Genomic DNA, 24,294 nt, shown 5'->3' with positions numbered 1-24,294 from the left:
GCAATTGTATTACTGAATACAGTCAAGGTCGCTAAAACTAATTAAGTTATCCAATCCTAAATCCTGGTCACCAGACACCAGAATGTCATCAAAATAAGGATCATCCACAATCCTTACTCAATGCCATTCATTCAAAAATGTCACATAAACTAAAGGTACCGTCACACTCAGCAACTTTGCAATGAGAACGACAACGATCCGTGACGTTGCAGCGTCCTGGTTAGCGATCTCGTTGTGTTTGACACGCAGCAGCGATCTGGATCCCGCTGTGATATCGCTGGTCGGAGCTAGAAGGCCAGAACTTTATTTCGTCGCCAGGTCGGCGTGTATCGTCACGTTTGACATCAAAAGCAACGACGCCAGCAATGTTTGACATGGAGCTAACAACCAGCGAGAACGAGAAGTGAGTCACCGTTATGTCACTGGATCGCTCCTGCATCGTTCTGGAATTGCTGTGTTTGACGTCTCTACAGCGACCTAAACAGCGATGCTTCAGCAATCTAGTTTAGGTCGGCTCCTTGTCTATATCGCCACAGCGTTGCTGAGTGTGACGGTACCTTAAGGCAACAAGAAGGATCTCTGCAGCTCTGTGAAGATCTGTCCATGTCACCTGCTGGCTCTGGCATCTGTTGTCAAACAATAGTCTGAATGAAGCTCAATGGAGCTGCTCCTTAGTAAATAGAATCTGTAAAAGGAGCTCATAGACTTTAGATTTTAGTAGATAAAAATGGACGATTTCAACTAAAACGATCGTTCATCATTGAAAGCTTAAAAGAATGAGCGATCGTTTTAGATTACCGATCACACACTGTCAACATCTGAAATGAAGCGGATCATCTTTGTTTATTTTGTCATGCAAAAGACCTTTCGTTAAATTAAAGATCTTTTTATCCACAAACGATCTTTCATGGAAAGAATATTCCCAGAAAGATTGCTCGTTTCTCGCTATGTGTTATTGATCATATACTGTATGGCCAGATTATAAATTATACTGGCCAATATGAACCAATACGTGTATGGAAGCGTTGGCGTAACGATCGTTCGCCAGATAGTTTGTCCAATAGTTCATCAATCTGCCAGCTAATGAGTTTGGACATCTTTAGTGAACTCTCCTGTTTTCGCTGGCATTTGACCAAGATTCACATACTGTATACAATGGTTTGAATGGGTTGTAAATATGGCTAATTTCTTCCAGATACATAGTCGCTCCTGTCCACGTGTTGAATGCTATTTTGTGAAAGGTGATAAGTTCCTAATAGGGGTGGGCGACCCCGAACGGTAAAGTTCGGGGTCTTTACTAAACACCCAGTGTCTGTGCATGGACCATGAACATGGAGTACTCCATGAAGTCTGTGTTACTTTTCAGGTTTGACAGCACAAACAACGCTTGTTTATTTGTTGAACAGGCACTGGTGAATACTCTCATCAGCCAAACGCCTATGACTGGCGATAACCTTTTCACCGCTGGGCCCAGCTGCTGACTCACATGCTGTCATCTGTGTGACAGCCTGGGAACCGCAGAGCTCTGACCGGTGGTGGCGAACCTACCGCCGATCAGAGCCGGTGTTTCCCGCGCTGTCACACAGATGATAGTGTGAGAAATGCCAGATGATCGGGCCTTCCATTCATTTGAATGGGGTCTGGGTTCGGGTTCAGGTACTGTTGTGGTACCCAAACCAAACATTTCTTAATGTTCGGTGAACCTAACGGACCCGAACATCCACGGGTATGCCCATCACTAGTTCCTAACCATAGGAATGGGGGTTCCGATTTCGCCATGTATGGATAAGTGGTGGAGCATGTGCACTCCTGCTCCACTCAAAGTCCATCAAACCAAAAGTGAAAGCGCAGTGCTGTATTCAGTCAACTCTGTCACAATATGGTGAAATGGAGCAACCTGACCATGGATATATAATACCATAGTGATGTCAAAGTACAATTGTTGTACACAGTAATGTCACCGTTGAATCATTGTGTAAAGTGATGTCACGGTGCAGTCATTCTAAACAGTGATGTCACAGTCCAATAATTGTAAACAGTGATGTCATAGTCCAAAAATTGTAAACAGTGATGTCACAGTCCAATAGTTGTAAACAGTGACATGTCACAGTCCAAAAATTGTAAACAGTGATGTCACAGTACAAAAATTGCAAACAGTTATGTCACTGTCCAATCATAATAAGCTGTGATGTCACAGTACAATCATAGTAAACCATGATGTCAAAGTACAGAGAATAATTTCTCATTTGTTTGATGAACCTTCGAGAACAAAATGAACTAACAGTAACTTCTGCTTCCCTCTAGCTACTTTCCCATAGCCTTTTAAACTATGGTAATTGATTTCTGAGGCTCCTGGCAAGGGCACCTACAATCTGAGATGTTATCTTAATGTGACAACCCCTTTAACCCCTTAAGGCCCCGTCTCACATAGCGAGATCACTAGCGAGATCGCTGCTGAGTCACAAGTTTTGTGACGCAACAGCAACCTCAGTAGCGATCTCGCTATGTTTGACACGTACCAGCGACCCGGCCCCTGCTGTGAGATCGCTGGTCGTGTCGGAATGGCCTGGACCTTTTTTTGGTCGTTGAGGTCCCGCTGACATCGCTGAATCGGTGTGTGTGACACCGATCCAGCGATGTCTTCACTGGTAACCAGGGTAAACATCGGGTTACTAAGCGCAGGGCCGCGCTTAGTAACCCGATGTTTACCCTGGTTACCATCGTAAATGTAAAAAAAAAAAAAACAGTACATACTCACATTCCGGTGTCCGTCAGGTCCCTTGCCGTCCGCTTCCCGCACTGACTGACTGCCTCCGTAAAGTGAAAGTACAGCACAGCGGTGACGTCACCGCTCTGCTGTTAGGGCCAGCGCTCAGTCAGTGCAGGAAGCGGACGCCGGGGGACGCGAAGGTGAGTATGTACTGTTTGTTATTTTACATTTTACACTGGTAACCAGGGTAAACATCGGGTTACTAAGAGCGGCCCTGCGCTTAGTAACCCGATGTTTACCCTGGTTACCCGGGGACCTCGGCATCGTTGGTCGCTGGAGAGCGGTCTGTGTGACAGCTCCCCAGCGACCACACAGCGACTAAACAGCGACGCTGCAGCAATCGGCATCGTTGTCTGTATCGCTGCAGCGTCGCTATGTGTGACGGGGCCTTAAGTGACAGAGCCAATTTGGTACTTAATGACCGAACCAATTTTTACAATTCTGACCACTGTCACTTTATGAGGTTATAACTCTGGAACACTTTAACAGATCCTGCTGATTCCGAGATTGTTTTTTCATGACATATTGTACTTCATGTTAGTGGTAACCTTTCTTCGATATTACTTGCGATTATTTATGAAAAAAAAAAAACGGAAATATGGCGAAAATTTTTACAATTTTGCAATTTTCAAATTTTGTATTTTTATGCCCTTAAATCAGAGAGATATGTCACAAAAAATAGTTAATAAATAACATTTTCCACATGTCTACTTTACATCAGCACAATTTTGGAAACAATTTTTTTTTTTTTTAGGGAGTTATAAGGGTTAAAAGTTGACCAGCAATTTCTCATTTTTACAACACCATTTTTTTTAGGGACCACATCACATTTTAAGTCATTTTGAGGGGTCTATATGATAGAAAATACCCAAGTGTGACACCATTCTAAAAACTGCACCCTTCAAGGTGCTCAAAACCACATTCAGGAAGTTTATTAACCCTTTACGTGCTTCACAGGAAATGAAACAATGTGGAAGGAAAAAATGAACATTTAACTTTTTTTGCAAACATTTTACTTCAGAACCATTTTTTTTTATTTTCACAAGTGTAAAAACAAAAATTTAACCATAAATTTTGTTGTGCAATTTCTCCTGAATACGCCGATACCCCATATGTGGGGGTAAACCACTGTTTGGGCGCACCGCAGAGCTTGGAAGAGAAGGAGCGCCATTTGACTTTTTCAATGCAGAATTGGCTGGAATTGAGATCAGATGCCATGTCACGTTTAGAGAGCCCCTGATGTGCCTAAACTGGGGAAACGCTCCACAAGTGACACCATTTTGGAAACTAGACCCCTTAAGGAACTTAACTAGATGAGTACGCATACCCCCCATATGTGGGGGTAAACCACTGTTTGGGTGCATGGCAGAGCTCGGAAGGGAAGGAGCGCCATTTTGGAATGCAGACTTTGATAGAATGGTCTGCGGGCGTTATGTTGCGTTTGCAGAGCCCCTGATGTACCTAAACAGTAGAAACCCCCCACAAGTGACCCCATTTTGGAAACTAGACCCCCCAAGGAACTTAACTAGATGTGTGGTGAGAACTTTGAATGCCCAAGTGCTTCACAGAAGTTTATAATGCAGAGTCGTGAAAATAACACATTTTTTTTTCCACAAAAAAGATTTTTTAGGCAACAAGTTTTTATTTTCACAAGGGTAACAGGAGAAATTGAACCCCAAAAGTTGTTGTCCAATTTATCCCGAGTACGCTGATGCCCCATATGTGGGGGTAAACCACTGTTTGGGCGCACGGCAGAGCTCAGAAGGGAGGGAGCACCATTTGACATTTTGAGCGCAAAATTGGCTGTGGCGTTTAGAGACCCCCTGATGTACCTAAACAGTGGAAACCCCCCAATTCTAACTCCAACCCTAACCCCAACACACCCCTAACCCTAATCCCAACCCGATCCATAATCCTAATCACAACCCTAACGATAATCCCAACCCTAACCCCAAAACAACCATAACCCTAATCAGAACCCTAAATCCAACACACCCCTAATCCTAATCTCAACCCTAACCTCAAACCTAACCATAATCCCAATACACCCCTAACCCTAATCCCAACCCTAACCCTAATCCCAAACGTAACCCTAATGCCAACCCTAATCCAAACCCTAACCCTAATCCCAACTCTAACCCTAACTTTAGCCGCAACCCTAGTCCTAACTTTAGCCCAAACCCTAACCCTAACTTTAGCCCCAACCCTAACTCTAACCCTAAATTTAGCCCCAACCCTAACCCTAGCCCTAACTTTAGCCCCAACCCTAACCAGCCCTAACTTTAGCCCCAACCCTAACCCTAAATTTAGCCCCAACTCCTCTAGCTGCCGGCCGGCAGATGATGGCGGGCGCACTGCGCATGCACCCGCCATTCTTACCGGAGGAAGAAGCCGGCGGCCAGGAGGGGACACAGGATGACCCAGGGACACCGGTAAGTATAACAGGGTCCCCGAATCCTCCTATTTCTCTGTCCTCTGATGTGCGATCACATTAGAGGATAGAGAATTACACATCGCTTTTTCTTTTTTTTTGCGACCGCCGGTAAACGGTTAATTACCAGCGATCGCAACCCGGGGGTCAGTAACAAAAAACCCAGAATCATGTTCTCTGGGGTCTCGGCTACCCCCGGTAACCGAGACCGCAGAGAAAATCCGACTCTGGGGGGCGCTATTCACTTTTTCCACAGCGCCGTTAATTAACTGCGCTGTGGTTTGAGTACCCTTAACTGCCTTAAGGCGTATCGGCGGTCGTTAAGGGGTTAAAAAAACTAAAAAAAAAAAAAAAGCAAATTGATGTATTAGCATGGAGAGCCAGATAGACACATGAGGAAGCCACTTGTGGAGACCATCTACTGTATATAGATTGCTATAGAGCAGATAAGAATGATGTCTGAAAGAGAAGAAAGGGATCTAAGGGGTAATATTTCTATCCTAAGTCATGTGACAAGGCTTGTTAGAGGCTCAATATTGATTTTTAGGATTGCTACTCCCAATAGATGGGCCTAGAGTTCAAGGCATCTTCCTCTCTCAAGAGACAATTTGCAAAGAGATGAGAAGAACAATGAGAACTAATGGTATAAAATACAGATATTATTCATCCCTAGCTAGGATTCAACAAAGCTCAGACTACCATGTCATGGTAACTCGGTATTGACAGAAGAATATTTATTTAGTAATGGGGCAACTATGTCCATCTGGTTTCTGGCGCTCATCTCTCTGACTGATCTGTAATTCTCCTCTGCAGGTAGATGATTTATTCCATCTACCAACAACTGGATGATAGAAGAAGTGATACCGTCCCACTGAGTGTCAGATGCAAACACTATTAGAAGAACAACAAACTTAAAAAAAAAAATGAAAAAGTCAGCAGGAAATATAGTGGGCCTCATGGTCTGTTAGTCTGCAGAAAGTTCCTGAAACACACTCTGCTAGAATGGGGGGAGGCTCCTGCTGCAGCCAGATATCTTACAGCCACACAGCGGATTACGAGGTAGAGGAAGGGATGAATGACTTATTTCAAGGTGCTTGTAGAGAATACTATTTTTTAAATTTATGAGTTTCATTTGTCATATGAATAGAGTGAAAGGAAGGGAACAGATTTAGGAAGGCAAGTTGGTATTTTGGGGGATTTCGGATTTGCTTTTATATTTTTGTGCACTTTTGTTCTTATTGTTCATTTTATTCTTCAAATTGATAATGTAATTTAACATTTTCACAAGTAATAGCATGACCCCATCACTAGTATACTTAGGTCTCCTTATAGGTCACGTAGATGGGCTGGTTCAAAATGCACCTCTCAGTGATCGTGTGAGGTTTCCCCTATAATCTGTATTATTCGGGACCTGTTCCTGCTCTGCCCGTATTCACACTGTCGTCACTTTGACACATAGTAAGGTTTTAATACTAGAGGTTAGGACCATCCCTATTGTGGGTCAACTTGTCGCGGTTGGATGGCTTTTATACTCTTTTTTTTAATCAAAAACAATGTTTACTAAGTACCTAATGTTAATTATATGCATTATTGCTTTCACTTATTTACTTACAGCAGGGAATATGTTCATTTGATTTGATTCGTGTAAGGAGAAAAATAACTATTTTGCGATACAACTAAGCACTCCAGCATTAGGCCTCGTTCACACGTCCAGTATTTACATATGAGTGCTATCTGTGTTTTTCACTGATCACCTTCGTACCTTTGGTAGTTTATGGGGCCATTCATATGTCCGTGATTTTTCGGTCCGTGGATAAACCCTGGACACATGTCCAATTTTGTTCCAAGGGTCGGATCAAAATCCTCAATGCAAGTCTATGGGGTCCATGAAAAAATTGGATCACTCTCAGACGACATGCGAGTGCGGTCCAAATTTCACAGATACTCACATAGGAGAAGATCGAGAAACTTTTTATTTATCCACATAAGAGAAAAAATGATGACATTCGGGCTACATTGATGAAAATCTTAGGGCTCACTCACACTTGTGATGAAATCAGAAGAGTGCAATCAGATAAAAAATCCGATTGCACGGGGCCCAATGTTAAACTATGGGGCAGCTCACATCTGTGATTATTTTCTCATTCCGATTCGGCATGCTGTGATTGTATCCGAGAATCGGATCACACGTGCCCATAGAAGCTTATGGGTATGTGTGAAACATCAAACTGCACTCGGATATCACCTTTTTGTCAATATACAGTGTACACAGAAAGCTGCCAATCAGTGGTGTGGGTGGGGTTATACACATAAAGCTTCCAATTAGTGGTGTGGGCGGGGTTATACAAAGAAAGCTGCCAATCAGTGGTGTGGGTGGGGTTATACACAGAAAGCTGGCAATCAATGGTGGGGGCGGGGTTATACACATAAAGCTTCCAATCAGTGGTGTGGGCAGAGTTATACACAGAAAGCTGCCAATCAGTGTTGTGGGCGGAGTTATACACAGAAAGCTGCCAATCAGTGGTGTGGGCGGGGTTATACACATAAAGCTTCCAATTAGTGGTGTGGGCGGAGTTATACACATAAAGCTTCCAATCAGTGGTGTGGGCTGAGTTATACACAGAAAGCTGCCAATCAGTGGTGTGGGCGGGGTTATACAGGGCTCAGCATTCCGAGTACTGCTAGAGCTACACCAGAGGAAACAGTGACGATTGCTGCACCCAGTAAACTAAGCGACAATTCGCTGGAATCAGGGTCTTTGTCCCTACATGCTACTCTCAGATTACATAGCGAAAACCTGCTGGCAAATTATCTTTAAATGTATGATGAGATCTTGCCTTTGACTGTACATAGTGAACCAAGTGTATTGTTCCAACAACAGCCCATATAGGATGGTGGGTGGCCGCCCACTGGGGTATTCACCTGTTCCGCGGTCTGGCAGTGTGAGCCTGTGTACCTGGTTGTATTACAGATCAGTAAAAGTGGGAAGTTGTATAAAACTGTAACATGGCACATATAAAAAAAACATGGTCTTGATTTTTTTAAAGCAATTTAGTCATAATTCTGGTGTAAATTGCTTCGAAAAATTGCAAAATTTTTGTGCAACTCTGAGTTGCGCAAAAATGTTGCGACTTTTTCAGTTTTCACATCTATTAATTCTAGCTGTGCCAAAATGAGATTCCCCTTCCCTTTCAAGGCCGGCGAGAAAATCACCAGCGTAGATGAATCAGGGCCTAAGGGTACAAAGTGTGCCTCCAAATGTCTATGCAGATGTTTAACATAGGAATAATCTGCACATAATTTGAAAGAAAAAGTGCCAAATTGTGCCATATTCCGTTGAAGACACTAAATAGATGCTCGGACGTTGTAATGAAAGGCGATCTATTGATCTATTGCCTCTAACCGTCTGTTTATTATTTCTAGGGGCGCATTCTCAGTGGTCAGAAGATGTGTGAAGCTCTGCACGGGGCATGAATATGCAGCGAAGATCATAAATACCAAGAAGTTATCGGCAAGGGGTAAGTGACAATAAAAATTAAAAATCAATTTGACATTTAGGTCCTGGTGTTATCATACTCGGAACGAAAAGAATAAATTCTAAAGAAAAGTGAAGTTTTAAACTGTGTAATAATTTTGGGATGAATTATAAGGCAATAAAAACAATAATAAATAATGATTAATTAAAAGAAGGATGAGAAGACTTATCACTAGGACATGAACCATCTTCTAGGGAGGACCTCCACCCAAGATGCTACTTTGCTCGTCTTGATTCATGAAAACACCTCGTCATGATGCTGCAGTAGCCATTACATAATCCAATATATAATTGTGCTGCACTCGTTATATGACATACCCATGGGAGAAGCTCCTGCTATCCACATGCATCATTGTCCTGGTGTAGCCTATCCAAGGGATCAAGAGGATGGATGGCGGCTGGGCATGCCCAGGATCATCACAGTACAGAAATTGAGTAGAACACATCACTGCCCAGGCAAAACCTCTTCTACGAGGTTTGCGGCTGTTCAGTCCTTCATCTTTAGTTTATATGTTGATGACATTCTGTCTTCAAGATCTAGGCTCAATGGTGACTACAAACATGCACCGTCATAATCATAGAAATGGGTAATACAATTTGTTCAACCCAATAGAAATAAATAGGAACCAAGGAAATATAAGGCTAGGGGTAAATGGATGGTAAGTCTGGCCATAGACATCTGATGGCTATAGGCCAATCTATGCTTTGGGCTGATCGTTTGTCCAACAGCCATCTCAGCTGACTCTCCCATACACAAGAGTGCTCGTTCTACCAAACACTTCTATGTTCTGTTTGAGAACACCAAAGACCAACACGTCCGTCAGCAGCTTATTTCAAGGAGTGTGCGATCAACATCTCCCCACCATCAGTCGGTCAACGCCTCTATACACATTACACCGTCTGCCGGTCAAGTAGATATCGGCAAATTCTGACAACTTTGATTTAATGTGTATGGGAGCCCTAATTGTTCTTCACGGCTGAGCTGTTACTATCTGTAGAACTTGTTCACTGTTTCATGGCTTTCTTACAAACCGAGGTCATGTATTCCTCTTGTGGCTGATACAACGTGTAAAATGGCAGCAACATTCAAATTTTCCAGGTTCAGCGGATTCCTAAAAACACAACAAGAATTCGATTTGCATTGAATCAATTTGGTCATCTCTATCCCTGACCATTAAAATGGCGATACTAATGCTTTGTTTACCATGCTACAGCTTTTATGGCATTTGCCCTTCTTTCCATGATTTCAGACAACTCATTTAAAGGTGTTATTTTGGCTTGGTGGCCACCATCTACCATAAGTGGTCAGAGGACTGGAAACTGTAGAGCGTACTATAGGGTTGTGGACACCAAAATCTCACTAGCATAGATGTAAAAAAAGGGTTGTTTTTTGTTGACATTGTTTGAGACCTGTATCATTTTTATGTTTTGTTTCATGGAGCTGTGTACATGAATAGAGCACCAGAACCATTATCAGTACATAAATACATCACCAGAACTGTCAAAAGTAAATGAATACAGCATCAAAATCACCATCAGTACATGGATGCAGCAACAGAAACGCCATTAGTACCTGAATATTGAACCATAACCAATCAGTACATGAATACAGCACCAGAACTATTATTAATGCATGAATAAAGCCTGTAACCAACATCAGTACTAAAATACAGCACCAGAACCATCATTAATATATTAATTCAGCACCATAAGCACTATTATAACCTGAATATAGCACCAGAAACACCATCAGTGCATTAATACAGCACCAGAATCCCCATAAATACATAACCAGAACTGTCATGAACACATGAATATAGTTCAAAATACAAAGCAAAAACTTGGCACTACCTGTATGTCCAGAAAATATGAACTGTGTCAGGGACGCTCCTGCTGCACGGCACGTTGCCACGCTTCCTCCTCACTGATCTGGACACAGCGCTTTGCCTCTGCAACTGATGTTGCCACATCCTCCCTGTGTGATTGGTGTTCCATATCTCAGATCATACCTATTGCAGCAGATTATACTTATTGCAGCAGGCTGTTATATAATCTGTGGATGCTCCTTATACCTTCTTAGATTGCTTCTACATCCAGTTCACACTAAAGAATTGTCTGATGAAGGTCCTTTGCCGGACCGAGAACGTTTATTCGTTAATTTTGTCTGGATGCATTAATAATAAAAAGAAGCAAAATAATTTTCCTCACTACTGAGTGCCAAGTTTTTTCTATTATTGTTCTATGGGTTGGAGACCCTACTTGAGCACCTACAAAAAACGTTTTTCTATTGAGTGCCGTGTTTTCTTCTACTAGGGTCTTAAATACATTCAGACCCCAGAAAAACCTATACATACCCAAGACCCCTAAATAAATTTAAAACCCAGTCTTATACATTTAACAGACTCCAGACCAGACCCTTAATTAATTTAGAGTCCAGACTAGACCTCTAAATTAATGCAAAACCAAAGAAATGAGCTAGAACATATGTTGGTGTAAGTGCAATGTGTAGGTGCACGTTCACATTGTGGCCATTTACCGGCAGAACCCAAGATAAAAACAAAATGAGCAAATACCCCATAGTAAGTAAATAAATAAGTGAATAGTAATGGTACAAGTAAATAACATAGGGTACTTAGTGAACACTATTTTGATCAAAAAAGCTTAAACGCCATCCAACCACGACAAGGTGTAAACAATCGAGACCGAACCTAACTCTTATAGTGCACCTCACAATGTGTCAGCAGACATCAAAATAGATGGGGCAGAGCAGGACGGAGACCCCACAGTTCTGATACATGGTGAGCTGAACTACAAGTGTCAAAATAGTGTTAACTAAGTACCCTATGTTATTTACATGTGCAATTTCTATTTATTGATTTACATACTGAAGGGTATATGTTTATTTTGTTTTTATCTTAGGTTCTGGCTGTTAAATGGCCACAGCCACTAATACCAACATATGTTGCGGCTCATTTCTTTGGTTTTACTTTAGTTTCTTGTACTTTGTACATACAGGGTCATGGTTCCCCTTTTTAGGCTGAGCATTTTGTTTATATAGCTTTCCAAGGGCAAGTGTCTGAACAGTCGGTTCTCGGTCCTGCTCTGCCCCTATGTATTTTGACATCTGCTGCCACCCAGTGTGGTTAACTGCAAGAGTTAGCATCTGTCCCGATTGGGTGCATCTTCTCGTGGCGGGATGGCTTTTACACTTTTTTTTATCATAATAGTGTTAACTAAGTATCTTATGTTATTTACATGCACTATAACTATTTTTTTACTTAGTACAGGGTATTTGCTTATTTTGTTTATATCTTGGGTTTTCTTTAAATTAAAGTAGATCCCAGACTACTAAATTCAGACTCCAGTCCAGTCCCTGAAATAAATAAAGACCCCAACTAAATCTCTTAAAGGGAACCTGTCACCCCAAAAATTGAATATGAGCCGGACCTCTCTGACCTTTCCCGGCGCCTGCGCACTGCAGTACTTTGCTCTGCCCTCAACAGGGCAGACAAAGTACGCATGCGCCAGAGCTGCGGCATGAAGACAAGAAGAGGACGTCACTGTAAGAAGATAGAAGGCCCCGGACTGGACCGCGATGCCCATCGGACCCAGACTGCAGCGGGACCACCCCTGGGGCAGCGGGACCGCCCCTGGGTGAGTATAATCTAACCTCTTTTTCTCATCTTTCAGGATACATCGGGGGCTTATCTACAGCATTACAGAATGCTGTAGATAAGCCTCTGATGCCGGTGGCCGCAGCTCATCTTCGATTTTTGGGGTGACAGGTTCCCTTTAAACTCATACAGATCACAGACCAGACTCCATCCACTTACACCGCATCTCACATTCTCCCCTCTGTGCTTCCTTGCTGCTATGCCCCCTGCTTCATGACCTGCATACAAAAAAAATGGTTTTGTGTCCACATCTGTGTAGGTTCTTTGCAAAATTATGCAAGGGACCAGAGCACAAAGAATTGTTTTTGCACAAACCAAGTTTTTGCAGCGATTTTATGCAAAAATATTGAAAAAGTACAATACTGCACAAAAGGCTTGGGCAAGTGTGTAAGATTGTGAAGACCATAATACCACTCCCTCATAATCATGACCATAGAACCCAGCAATGAATAAAGAATACTCTCCTAAACAAGATAACCTTTTATTGAGTAGGAGTCGATCATAGCTTATATTTTTTTCTATATAAATTGTAAATATTCCTTAAAACAGCATATTGCTTAAAAACCTTTATTATTAACCTAAATCATGTTGCCAGCCTCGGAACTCCCAGAGGGCGAATAAACTAAAAATTTATATATATATATAAATTAAGAAAACAAACTTTTTTTTAAAGGGTGAGAGGGAGGCAGGGGCAGACATACGATTGGTGCAACCTGTGCAGCCGCACAGGGGCCCAAGAGGTGGGAGGCCCATTTCCACCTCCGAAACATGTGGTATTATGCATTATGAAGAGCTAATGGACTGCAAAGGGCCCATATATTGTTCTTGCACAGGGGCCTTCTTCTGTTTGTGTCCACCAGTGGGGGGAGGACAAACTCTGTCACAGGCAGCTGGTGAAGAGGAGGAGCAAGAGGTTAGGAGCTCTATAAACCACCCAGGCAGGAGCTCTATAAACCACCCAGGCAGGAGCTCTATAAACCATCCAGGCAGGGAACCAAGTACACTAAACTAGAAGAGGAGAGAAGGGGGATACCATAAGGCCAGCAAGCATGTGATGCACTAACATGGTACAACAACACCCAGGAGAATGAGAACAGGACCTTTTTATTGCCATGAATAACTAATTCCAAAAAAAACTAATACCCTCTAAGTACCTTCATAGTCTTTGTCACCTTCCCTAATTAATTGGGCGACAGACAAAAATGTTGCAGAGTAAAAATGCTTTAAAAAAAACCTGAAGTGTTAACAGTTTTCTTTTATCAGTTAACAAAATGGAAAGTGCATCAACAAAAGAAAAATCGAAATCAAATTACAATTTTGGTGTAACTGCCTTTTGCCTTCAAAGCAGCATGCATTCTTCCAGTTACAGTTGCACTAAGGCTACTTTCACACATCACGGTTTTTGCATCAGGCACAATCCGGCGAATGTTGGAAAAAACGGATCCGGCGCAGATTGGGAAAAACTGATGCGACGGATCCGTTTTTTCGACGGATCCAACTAGCATATCCAGATAATTGGCTAAAAAAAATTTGGAGCATGCTCAGTTTAAAAAAATGGAATCCGGCGCCGGAATCCGTCATTTTCTGGATCCGGCACCTTCCGACTCCCATAGGCTTCCATTCTAGCAAACAGCCGGAAGCAAGGTCATCTGGTGCAATCCGGCACTAATACAAGTTTATGGGGAAAAAAAAAAAAATCAGCCATCAGCTCAGAGCTAGCTACAACCAGTGAGACAACATACACCAAGGGTACCGTCACACAGTGCCATTTTCATCGCTACGACGGCACGATTCGTGACGTTGCAGCGTCGTATGATTATCGCTCCAGCGTCGTAGACTGCGGTCACACGTTGCAATACACGGCGCTGGAGCGATAATTTCATGACGTATTTGCGATGTAGAAGCCGTTGGTTACTGTGCGCACATCGTATACAACCTGTGTCACACGATGCAATCATGCCGCCACAGCGGGACACTAGACGACAAAAGAAAGTTTCAAACGATCTGCTACGACATACAATTCTCAGCGGGGTTCCGGATCGCAGTAGCGTGTCAGACACAACGATATCGTAACGATATCGCTAGAACGTCACAAATCGTGCCGTCGTAGCGATGAAAATGGCACTGTGTGACGGTACCCTTACTGTTTGGAAAAGTCTGGCCAGAAGTGGTCTTCATGGAAGACTTGCAGCCAAAAGGCCATATCTTCGACATAGAAATAAGGCCAAGCAACTCAAATCTGCATGAAAATATAGGAACTGGGGAGTCAAAAAATTGGCATTAGGTGCTCTGGACTGATGAGTTAAAATATGAAATACTTGATTGTAAAAGAAAGTCCTGTAGAGGAGCACAATAATGAGTGTCTGCAGGAACAGTGAAGCATGGTGGAGGTTCCGTGAACATTTTTGGGGCTGCATTTCCCCAATTGGAGTTGAATATGTGGCCAGGATTAATAGTGTACTTAATGCTGAGAAATGCAGGCAGATACTTATCCATCATGCAATACTATCAGGGAGTCATCTGATTGGCTCCAAATTTATTCTTCAGCAGGACAAGGACCCCAAACATACAGCCAATTTCATTAGAAACTATCTTTAGTGTAAAGAAGGACAAGGAGTCGTGGATGTGATGATTCGGCCCCCAGAGAGCTCTGATCTCAGCATCATCCAGTCTCAGAGTGAATTAAAAGACAGAAGGATTCGTACAACTGACATCCATAGATCTGTGGTTAGTTTTCCAAGATGTTTGGAACATCCTCTCTGCCAAGTTTCTTCAAAAACTGTGTTCATGTACAAGCATACAGTTGTGCTCAAACGTTTACATACCCCAGCAGAATGTTTGCTTTCTTGGCCTTTTTTCAGAGAATATGAATGATAACACCAAAACTTATTCTCCACTCATGGTTAATGGTTGGTGAAGCCATTTATTGTCAAACTACTGTGTTTTCTCTTTTTAAATCAGAATGACAACCCAAAATATCCAAATGACCCTGATCAAACGTTAACATACCCCATTTCTTAATACCGTGTATTGCCCCCTCTAACATCAATGACAGTTTGAAGTCTTTTGTGGATGTGGTAAAGCTGCCCACTTTTCTTGGCAAAAAAGCCTCCAGTTCCTGTAAATTCCGGGGCTGCCTAGCATGAACTGCGCACTTGAGATCACCACAGAATGGCTCAATGATATTAAGGTCAGGAGACTGAGATGGCCACTCCAGAACCTTCACTTTGTTCTGCTGTAACCAATGACAGGTCAATGTTTTGGCCTTATGTTTTTGGATCGTTGTCATGTTGGAACATCCAAGTACGTCCCATGCACAGCTTCCAGGCTGATGAATGCAAATTTGCCTCCAGTATTTGCTGATAACATGCTGCATTCATCTTTCCTTCAACTTTGACCAAGTTTCCTGTGCCTTTGTAGCTTACACATCCCCAAAACATCAGCGATCCACCTCCGTGCTTTACAGTAGGAATGGTGTTCCTTTCATCATATGCCTTTGACCTCTCTCCAAATGTAACATTTATGGTTGTGTCCAAAAAGTTCAATTTTGCTCTCTTCACTCCAAATAACCTTGTTCCAGAAGTTTTAAGGTTTGTTTCTGTGCTGTTTTGCATATTGTAGGCAAGATACTTTGTGGCATTTGTGCAGTATTGGCTTTCTTCTGGTGACTCAACCATGCAGCCCAATTTTTCTTCAAGTGCTTCTTTATTGTGCATCTAGAAACACCTACACCGCTAGTTTTCAGAGAGTCCTGTATTCCAGCTGATGTTATTTGTTAGTTTTTCTTTGCATCCCGAACAATTTTCCTGGCAGTTGTGGATGACATTTTTATTGGTCTACCTGACCGTGGTTTTGATTTTACAGAGCCCCTGATTTTCCATTTGTTTGAACGCTGCTGACTGGCATTATCAATTCCTTGGATATCTTTTTGTATCCCTTTTCTGTTTTATACAGTTCAACTACCTTTTCCCGTAGATCTGTTCTCAATTCTTTTGCTTTCCCAATGACTCACAATCCAAAAAGCCAGTGGCTGGATGAAAGATGCAAGAGTCTGTCTGGATCCCAGAAACTCCCTCAGCTTTTATGCACACACACTGATTACAAGCAAACAGGTCACAGGTGAGGATGTTACCTTTAGTAGCCATTCAAACTCATTTGTGTCAACTTCTGTGCATGTTATCAGGCCAATAATCACCAGGGTATGTGAACTTTTGATCAGGGTCATTTGGATGTTTTGGGTTGTCATTATGATTTAAAAAGAGAAAACACAGTAGTTTGAAAAAAATGGCTGCACCCAACCACTAACCATGAGTGGAGAAAAAGTTTTGGTGTTATCATTCATATTCTCTGAAAAAAGGCCAAGAAAGCAAAAATTCTGCCGGGGTATGTAAAGTTTTGACCACAACTGTACCTAGGAGAATGAATGCTGTTTTGAAGGCAAAAAGTGGTCTCAGCAAATTTTGATATGATTTAGATTTCCGTTAGGTTCATTCACCTTGCATTTTGCTAATTGATAAATATTAACTATTAACTTTTCTAATTTTGAGAATATTTTTTTCCACACCTTCCTAAAACTTTTGCATAGTTTTATGGCTAAAATCTTTAGGGCGGTCATGGATGACTGCACAAACCGCCCATGTTATAATCTGCCGCTGTCAAGTACGTACCTATAAGGCTACGTTCACATTTGCGGTCAGCGCCGCAGCGTCGGGCGCCGCAGCGGCGCCGCATGCGTCATGCGCCCCTATACTTAACATGGGGGCGCATGGACATGCGTTGTGCTGCGTTTGGCGCCGCATGGCCGCAAGCGTTGGACGCAAGAAACGCTTCAAGTTGCATTTTTTTTGCGTCCAACTTGCGGGCAAAAACGACGCATGCGGCGCAAAACGCAGCGTTTTAGCGTGCGTTTTGCCGCGTTTTTGTTTGCGTTGTGCGCTGCGGCGCCGACGCTGCGGCGCACAACGCAAATGTGAACGTAGCCTAAGCAGTACAGAAATAGTAGTTGGTCCAAGGCTTTGTTGCCTAAAGTTCTTTTGCAACGTAACTTTACAACAGATCAAAACATTAGATAGCATTGTTCAAGACAACTGACAATCTGGAAATAGAGAGAAAACTGGATTTGCAGCGGAAATGGCAAAAATGGAAGAAAAATCGAGAACTGCTGATAACGGAAGTAATGCAAAATGTAGGAATCGTGGAATGAACCATCTCTCCAGGGAAGAGTTAAGATGATAAGAGAAAGGTGAAAGAAGAGTCCCCGAAACCGTCACAATAACCCTTGTGAATAGACCCTGAACCTGTCATTACTAGAATGAAAACATATATATTCCAGTGATATTTTCGGCAATTGCTGATTAGGAATTTATGTGGTGGATTGGGATTATTAATGAGACTACCTTTGGGAAGCCAGGTACGATGGACTTACAATATAAAATGCTGACAACAGCCGCAATCTAAGTAAGTTGCCAACATCTGTTGGGTAAATCCTAATAGCATGGGTAGCGTATCGTCACCGTGCACATGCAGACACAGCACTTTATCATACAGGAGGACATTTATTACTAATTGGTTCTCGGATACATAGGCTATAATGCACACCGTCAATTATAAGGTACCTTTTTATGTCCTAGAAAAATTAAGAAGTGTGATTGGTTGCTGTAACACTCCCTCGTTCTGCCCAGATGGGTTTTCATGGGACACCGGATATTTATGATATGGATGAAGGTGCTCCAGTTTTCATGAGCTCTGGTTATTCATACAGATCAAGTTAGAGCTAATTTTGCATTTTACATACATAGGTTTATACCGTAGACACACTAAGGCTTTTAGAAGGCAACTAGAGACATAAAATTCACCTTCATCCGACCATTATTGATCTATATACAAGGTGATTACGGTGCTTATTAAATTAATTCAACCTCAATAAAAAAAGACTTTGCTTTAATCCCAATTACAGAGAGGAGGACATTTCAGCTGTCCTGAAGAGCCAATAAATAAAACCGCAATAAGACAATATTAAATGTTCTCACCTATCTGAATATAGCCCCTATAGCTCGTAGAGATGTGGGACCATGATGGCGTTCTCAAGTTATGCACATACAGTGGGTACGGAAAGTATTCATACCCTTTTAAACTTGTCACTCTTTGTTTCATTGCAGCCATTTGGTAAATTCAAAAAAAGTTCATTTTTTTCTCATTAATGTACACTCTGCACCCCATCTTGACTGAAAAAAAAACAGAAATGTATAAATTTTTGCAAATATATTAAAAAAGAAAAACTTAAATATCACATGGTCTTAAGTATTCCGACCCTTAGCTCAGTACTGAGTAGAAGCACCTTTTGAGCTAGTACAGCCATGAGTCTTCTTGGGAATGATGTAACAAGTTTTTCACACCTGGATTTGGGGATCCTCTGCCATTCTTCCTTGCAGATCCTCTCCAGTTCCGTCAGAGCGGATGGTGAATGTTGGTGGACGCCATTTTCAGGTCTCTCCAGAGATGCTCAATTGGGTTTAGGTCAGGGCTCTGGCTGGGCCAGTCAAGAATGGTCACAGAGTTGTTCTGAAGCCACTACTTTGTTATTTTAGCTGAGTACATTGTCTTGTTGTAAGGTGAACCTTCAGGCAAGTCTGAGGTCCAGAGCACTCTGGAAGAGGTTTTCATCCATGCATTCATGTGTCCTTCAATGACAACCAGTTGTCCTGTCCCTGCAGCTGAAAAACACCCCCATAGCATGATGCTGCCACCGCTATGTTTCACTGTTGGGATTGTATTGGGCAGGTGATGAGCAGTGCCTAGTTTTCTCCACACATACTGCTTATAATTATCACCAAAAAGGTCTATCTTCGTCTCATCAGACCAGAGAATCTTATTTCTCATATTCTGGGAGACCTTCATGTGTTTTTTTAGCAAACTCTATGCATGCTTTCATAGGTCTTGCGCTGAGGAGAGGCTTCCATCGGGCCACTCTGCCATAAAAGCCCGACTGGTGGAGGGCTGCAGTGATAGTTGACTTTATGGAACTTTCTCCCATCTCCCTACTGCATCTGTGGAGCTCAGCCACAGTGATCTTGGGGTTCTGCTTTACCTCTCTCACCAAGGCTCTTCTCCCACGAATGCTCAGTTTGGCTGGATGGCCAGGTCTAGGAAGACTTCTGATTGTCCCAAACTTCTTCCATTTAAGGATTATGGAGGCCACTGTGCTCTTAGAAACCTTGAGTACTGCAGAAATTCTGTTGTAACCTTGGCCAGATCTGTGCCTTGCTACAATTCTGTCTCTGAGCTCCTTGGCCAGTTCCTTTGACCTCATGATTCTCATTTGGTCTGACATGCACTGTGAGCTGTGAGGTCTTATATAGACAGGTGTGTGCCTTTCCAAATCAAGTCCTATCAGTTTAATTAAACACAGCTGGACTCCAATGAAGGAGTAGAACCATCTCAAGGAGGATCACAAGGAAATGGACAGCATGTGACTTAAATATGAGTGTCTGAGCAAAGGGTCTGAATACTTATGAACATGTGATATTTCAGTTTTTCTTTTTTATTAAATTTGAAAAACTTTCTACATTTCTGGGTTTTTTTTTCAATCACGATGGGCTGCAGAGTGAACATTAATGAGAAAAAAATGAACTTTTTTTTAATTTACCTAGTGTCTGCAATGAAACAAAGAGTGAAAAATTGAAAGGGTTCTGAATACTTTCCGTACCCACAGTACTATGTTAGCGTGTCCCCTTCCCAACAAGGTGATTTAGCATTTTTGTGCTTTTGTTTTGTCTTTTAACCCCTTCAAGTCGCGGCCCTTTTTCGTTTTTGCGTTTTCGTTTTTCACTCCCCTCCTTCCCAGAGCCATAACTTTTTTATTTTTCCGTCAATATGGCCATGTGAGAGCTTATTTTTTGCGGGACAAGTTGTACTTTTGAACGACATCATTGGTTTTACCATGTCGTGTACTAGAAAACAGGAAGAAAATTCCAAGTGCGGTGAAATTGCAAAAAAAGTGCAATCCCACACTTGTTTTTTGTCTGGCTTTTTTGCTAGGTTCACTAAATGCTAAAACTATCCTGCCATTATGATTCTCTAGGTCATTACGAGTTCATAGACACCTAACATGACTAGGTTATTTTTTATCCAAGTGGTGAAAAAAAATTCCAAACTTTGCTTAAAAAAAAAAAAAAAAAAAGTGCCATTTTCCGATACCCGTAGCGTCTCCAATTTTCGTGATCTGGGGTCGGGTGAGGGCTTATTTTTTGCATGCCAAGCTGGCATTTTTAATGGTACCATTTCGGCGCAGATACATTCTTTTGATCGCCCGTTATTGCATTTTAACGCAATGTCGCGGCGACCAAAAAAACGTAATTCTGGCGTTTCGGATTTTTTTCTCGCTACGCTGTTTAGCGATCAGGTTAATGCTTTTTTTTATTGATAGATCGGGCGATTCTGAACGCGGCGATACCAAATATGTGTAGGTTTGATTTTTTTTTTTATTGTTTTATTTAGGATGGGGCGAAAGGGGGGTGATTTAAACTTTTATATTTTTAATATTTTTTTCACATTTTTAAAAACTTTTTTTTATCACATTTGCCATGCTTCAATAGCCTCCATGGAAGGCTAGAAGCAGGCACAGCCCGATCGGCTCTGCTACATAACAGCGATCATCAGATCGCTGTTATGTAGCTGAAATGCAGGTGTGCTGTGAGCGCCGACCACAGGGGGGCGCTCACAGTAGGCCGGCATCAGTAACCATAGAGGTCTCAAGGACCTCTATGGTTACCTTCCTGATGCATCGCCGACCCCCGATCATGTGACGGGGGTCGGCGATGACGTCATTTCCGGCCGCCCGGCCGGATGCGGTAGTTAAATGCCGCTGTCTGCGTTTGACAGCGGCATTTAACAGGTTAATAGCGGCGGGTGAATAGCGATTTCACCCGCCACTATTGCGCGCACATGTCAGCTGTACAAAACGGCTGACATGTCGCGACTTTGACGTGGGCTCACCGCCGGAGCCCACATCAAAGGGGGAGACACGGCATGCGCCGTACTAGTACGGCGCATGTCGTGAAGGGGTTAAAGAGTCATAACTTTTTTACTTTTATGTGAACATTGCTGTAGAAGGTCTTGTGTTTTGTACAGAGCAAGTTGTACTTTGGAATAACACCATTCACTTTATAGCATAATGTGAAAAAAATGGTAATTCAAATGTTGGAAAAAAAACTCAATTCCCTCAATGTTTTATGGGTTTTGTCTTTACGGTGTACATTGTGCAGTAAAAATGACCTTGCAACATGATTTTTGAGACTGGTACAATTATGGAGATGCAAAACTTGTATAGTCTTTTTTCTATACTCTATACTGTATAAGCTGAAACACTGGCCGAAGCAATATATATGTCAGAAACAATATATACCATTAGATATTTAATATTACAGGAGTCGATAACATATGCATGCTAGGATTGGAATGGCAGACCATTCGGAATAAATCAGAAAACTCAAAAGAAAGCACCAAACATGAGGTCATAATTAAATACCTCACTTGTATAAGACATGCGTTTCAGATATAATCCTTCATCAGGGTATATAATCATTTGTTACCCACTGACGAAGGATTATATCCGAAACGCACGTCGGGGTGTGCACCATTTTTAACCTCTAATATTTTGCCTTTCAAAATTTAGTGATGCCTTGAGTGGAAAGCGGAATTAAAGAAGCACTCCTCCTCCTCCAATCAACGTTTTTATCTTCTTAATATATTGCACCCATCATATTATATAGCACTGTGCACTTACAATTGCTCATTTTGCCTTCTACCCAGTTAATTCTTCTTTTTTCCATTAGATCTGTGACAACACGTGATTAAAAACAGACTAGCTGAATCTTTCTAAGCTCTTTGTAGAAACAGAAGGTCTCTTACCTGCATGAGTTATCATTAGAACTACAATTCTGCATCATTGCATGGGCCCTGGCAGGGGGGAGGAAAGGAGCAGCTGGGTCAGGAGTTGAAGAGGAGGTGGAGCTGGGCTGCCAGGGATTTTGCAATGAATTGTAGTTCTAGTGATGACTCATGCAATGAAATTATACTTACTGTTTCTACGCAGAGCTTAGAAAGATTCAGATAGTCTGTTGTTAATCACGTGATGTCATAGACCTAATGGAGAAGAGAAGAATTAACTGAGTAGGAAAGGAAAATGACCAATGGTAAGTACACAGTGCTATATAATATATATTAAGAGGCTAAAACTTTGATAGGAGGAGTGCTTCTTTAATGTGTTGATGTGATGAGTTTAAGTATGTTATATCAGTAATATATAGTGGATTTTAGGTATATACACAAGCGCCAGTGCCTGAGCCCTAAATAGTATCTGTATGAGGGCTCCTGGATATATGGCTTAGGAAAGGGGAATTGAGCTGTGATTAATCATTAGAAGTTTATGGGTGGAGAGTAGGAAGGTGGTTGAAGAATGAATAATTTACCGTGATGAAAAGAAGCTCAACATGCGGCATCATCAGTCACTGCTTCATTCTGGATGCAGCATTGAGAGATTAATATTTTACAGTCGTTATTATTGGTACAAACTCCATTATTTTGGAGCTGTAAAATGGAATAAATATAGTAACTTCAGAGATCTTCCGTTATCAAGGTGAGGTGGCACCTGACCCACTTTACATCTTGGTGTAGAAGGGCTGCTGTATGCCATAGCATAGCTTGGGTAGCACAGTTGCCACCTTTACCAATGGAGTCCTAGATTCATATCCATCCCTATATTTCTTTGGGTTTTCTCTATATACTTCATTTTTCTATCATACTCCATAAACCAATGATGTAGCTTTGAGTGCTTTTCTACCAGGACAGCGGCACCAAAAAAGCAATTTGCTTTGGCTAGGGTAACTCCATACAGGGTTAGGGCAGCAAATTCAATCTTTGCCTCAGATGAAGGAAAAACTTAGCAAATAAGGAAGTTAGATTTAGGTCAGTGCCTCTCACCCTACGAAAAAAATTCCTGTATTAAGCTCACTTAATCCTCCAAGCCCAAGGTCCAGGTGAGCACACGGTCCATGGATTTTGGTGCAGAATGCAGGTGAGGCAAGTGGGAGAGAGATAACAGAGGTACTGGAGACCACCCACAGGTGTGCAGGAGACTGAGTGATTGGAAGCCGCAGGATGCCAGGAGACGTCTTGGAGACCGCAGACAGGTATCACAGATACTGGAGGCCACAGACAGACAGAAATAAGGATCACTAAATTCTTAATACCAAGACACAGGTGTGTGTGAAGCGCCTTATTTAAGCCCCTGGTGGATGCTCACATGGGATCACACCGAGCCATCTGTAAAGCCTGACGTGGAGCACAACATAATCTAGAGGACCAAGGTGAGGGAAGCTAAACCCTGATCAAAGACAAATGCGTAACACCCAGTTTGCTGACAGGCATAAGTGTATTTGTAATTTAGCACTGTAATCATGAGTTTGCCCTGCTGGTAGGTACCTGGCTATGCAAAATGAGTCTATTGCCTAAGTGGCAAGTTTGCCTATTAGAGATGAGCAGACTGATTTGCAGTAACCTGGTCCAGCAGTCATGTAAGTATTCCATGGCCAGATGAGAGACCTTCAAACCTCCTCCTACCTGCTAGCAGAGTAAAAAGATGCAGCAAAACTGTGTATATCAGAAAGCGCACTGAAGCAATATAGCATAGCCCAGCGACATAGTAGTGCTGAGTATGTCTGGAGGCCCAGTAGTGTAGATCCTCAGATAGAGTAGAGCTCCCAGCATTATAGGAGAGCTGGGTAAGTGAGGAGGCATTAGCAGAGCTGGCGCAGCAAAGCAGTTCATCGTAGCGGCCTAAACGTCAACTACCTGAATACTCAAGAGGCATCCAGCTGCCTGAGCC

At 42.3% G+C, this 24,294-nt stretch overlaps 1 protein-coding gene across 22 annotated transcripts in view; it reads left to right on the top strand.

Annotated features, from left to right (window-relative positions):
- Positions 1 to 24,294, top strand: part of CAMK2B (calcium/calmodulin dependent protein kinase II beta) — a 181,075-nt gene that overhangs the window by 26,551 nt on the left and 130,230 nt on the right. For all 22 annotated transcript variants that reach the window (XM_077262711.1, XM_077262700.1, XM_077262713.1 and 19 more), the window contains one exon: positions 8,625 to 8,719. In XM_077262711.1, coding sequence (XP_077118826.1) covers positions 8,625 to 8,719 — 95 coding nt within the window. The remainder of the gene's footprint in view (positions 1 to 8,624; positions 8,720 to 24,294) is intronic.

This window comes from Ranitomeya variabilis, chromosome 5, assembly GCF_051348905.1.
Source record: "Ranitomeya variabilis isolate aRanVar5 chromosome 5, aRanVar5.hap1, whole genome shotgun sequence".
NCBI classification, from domain to species: Eukaryota; Metazoa; Chordata; class Amphibia; order Anura; family Dendrobatidae; genus Ranitomeya; species Ranitomeya variabilis.
This window is presented reverse-complemented; position numbering and strand designations above follow the sequence as displayed.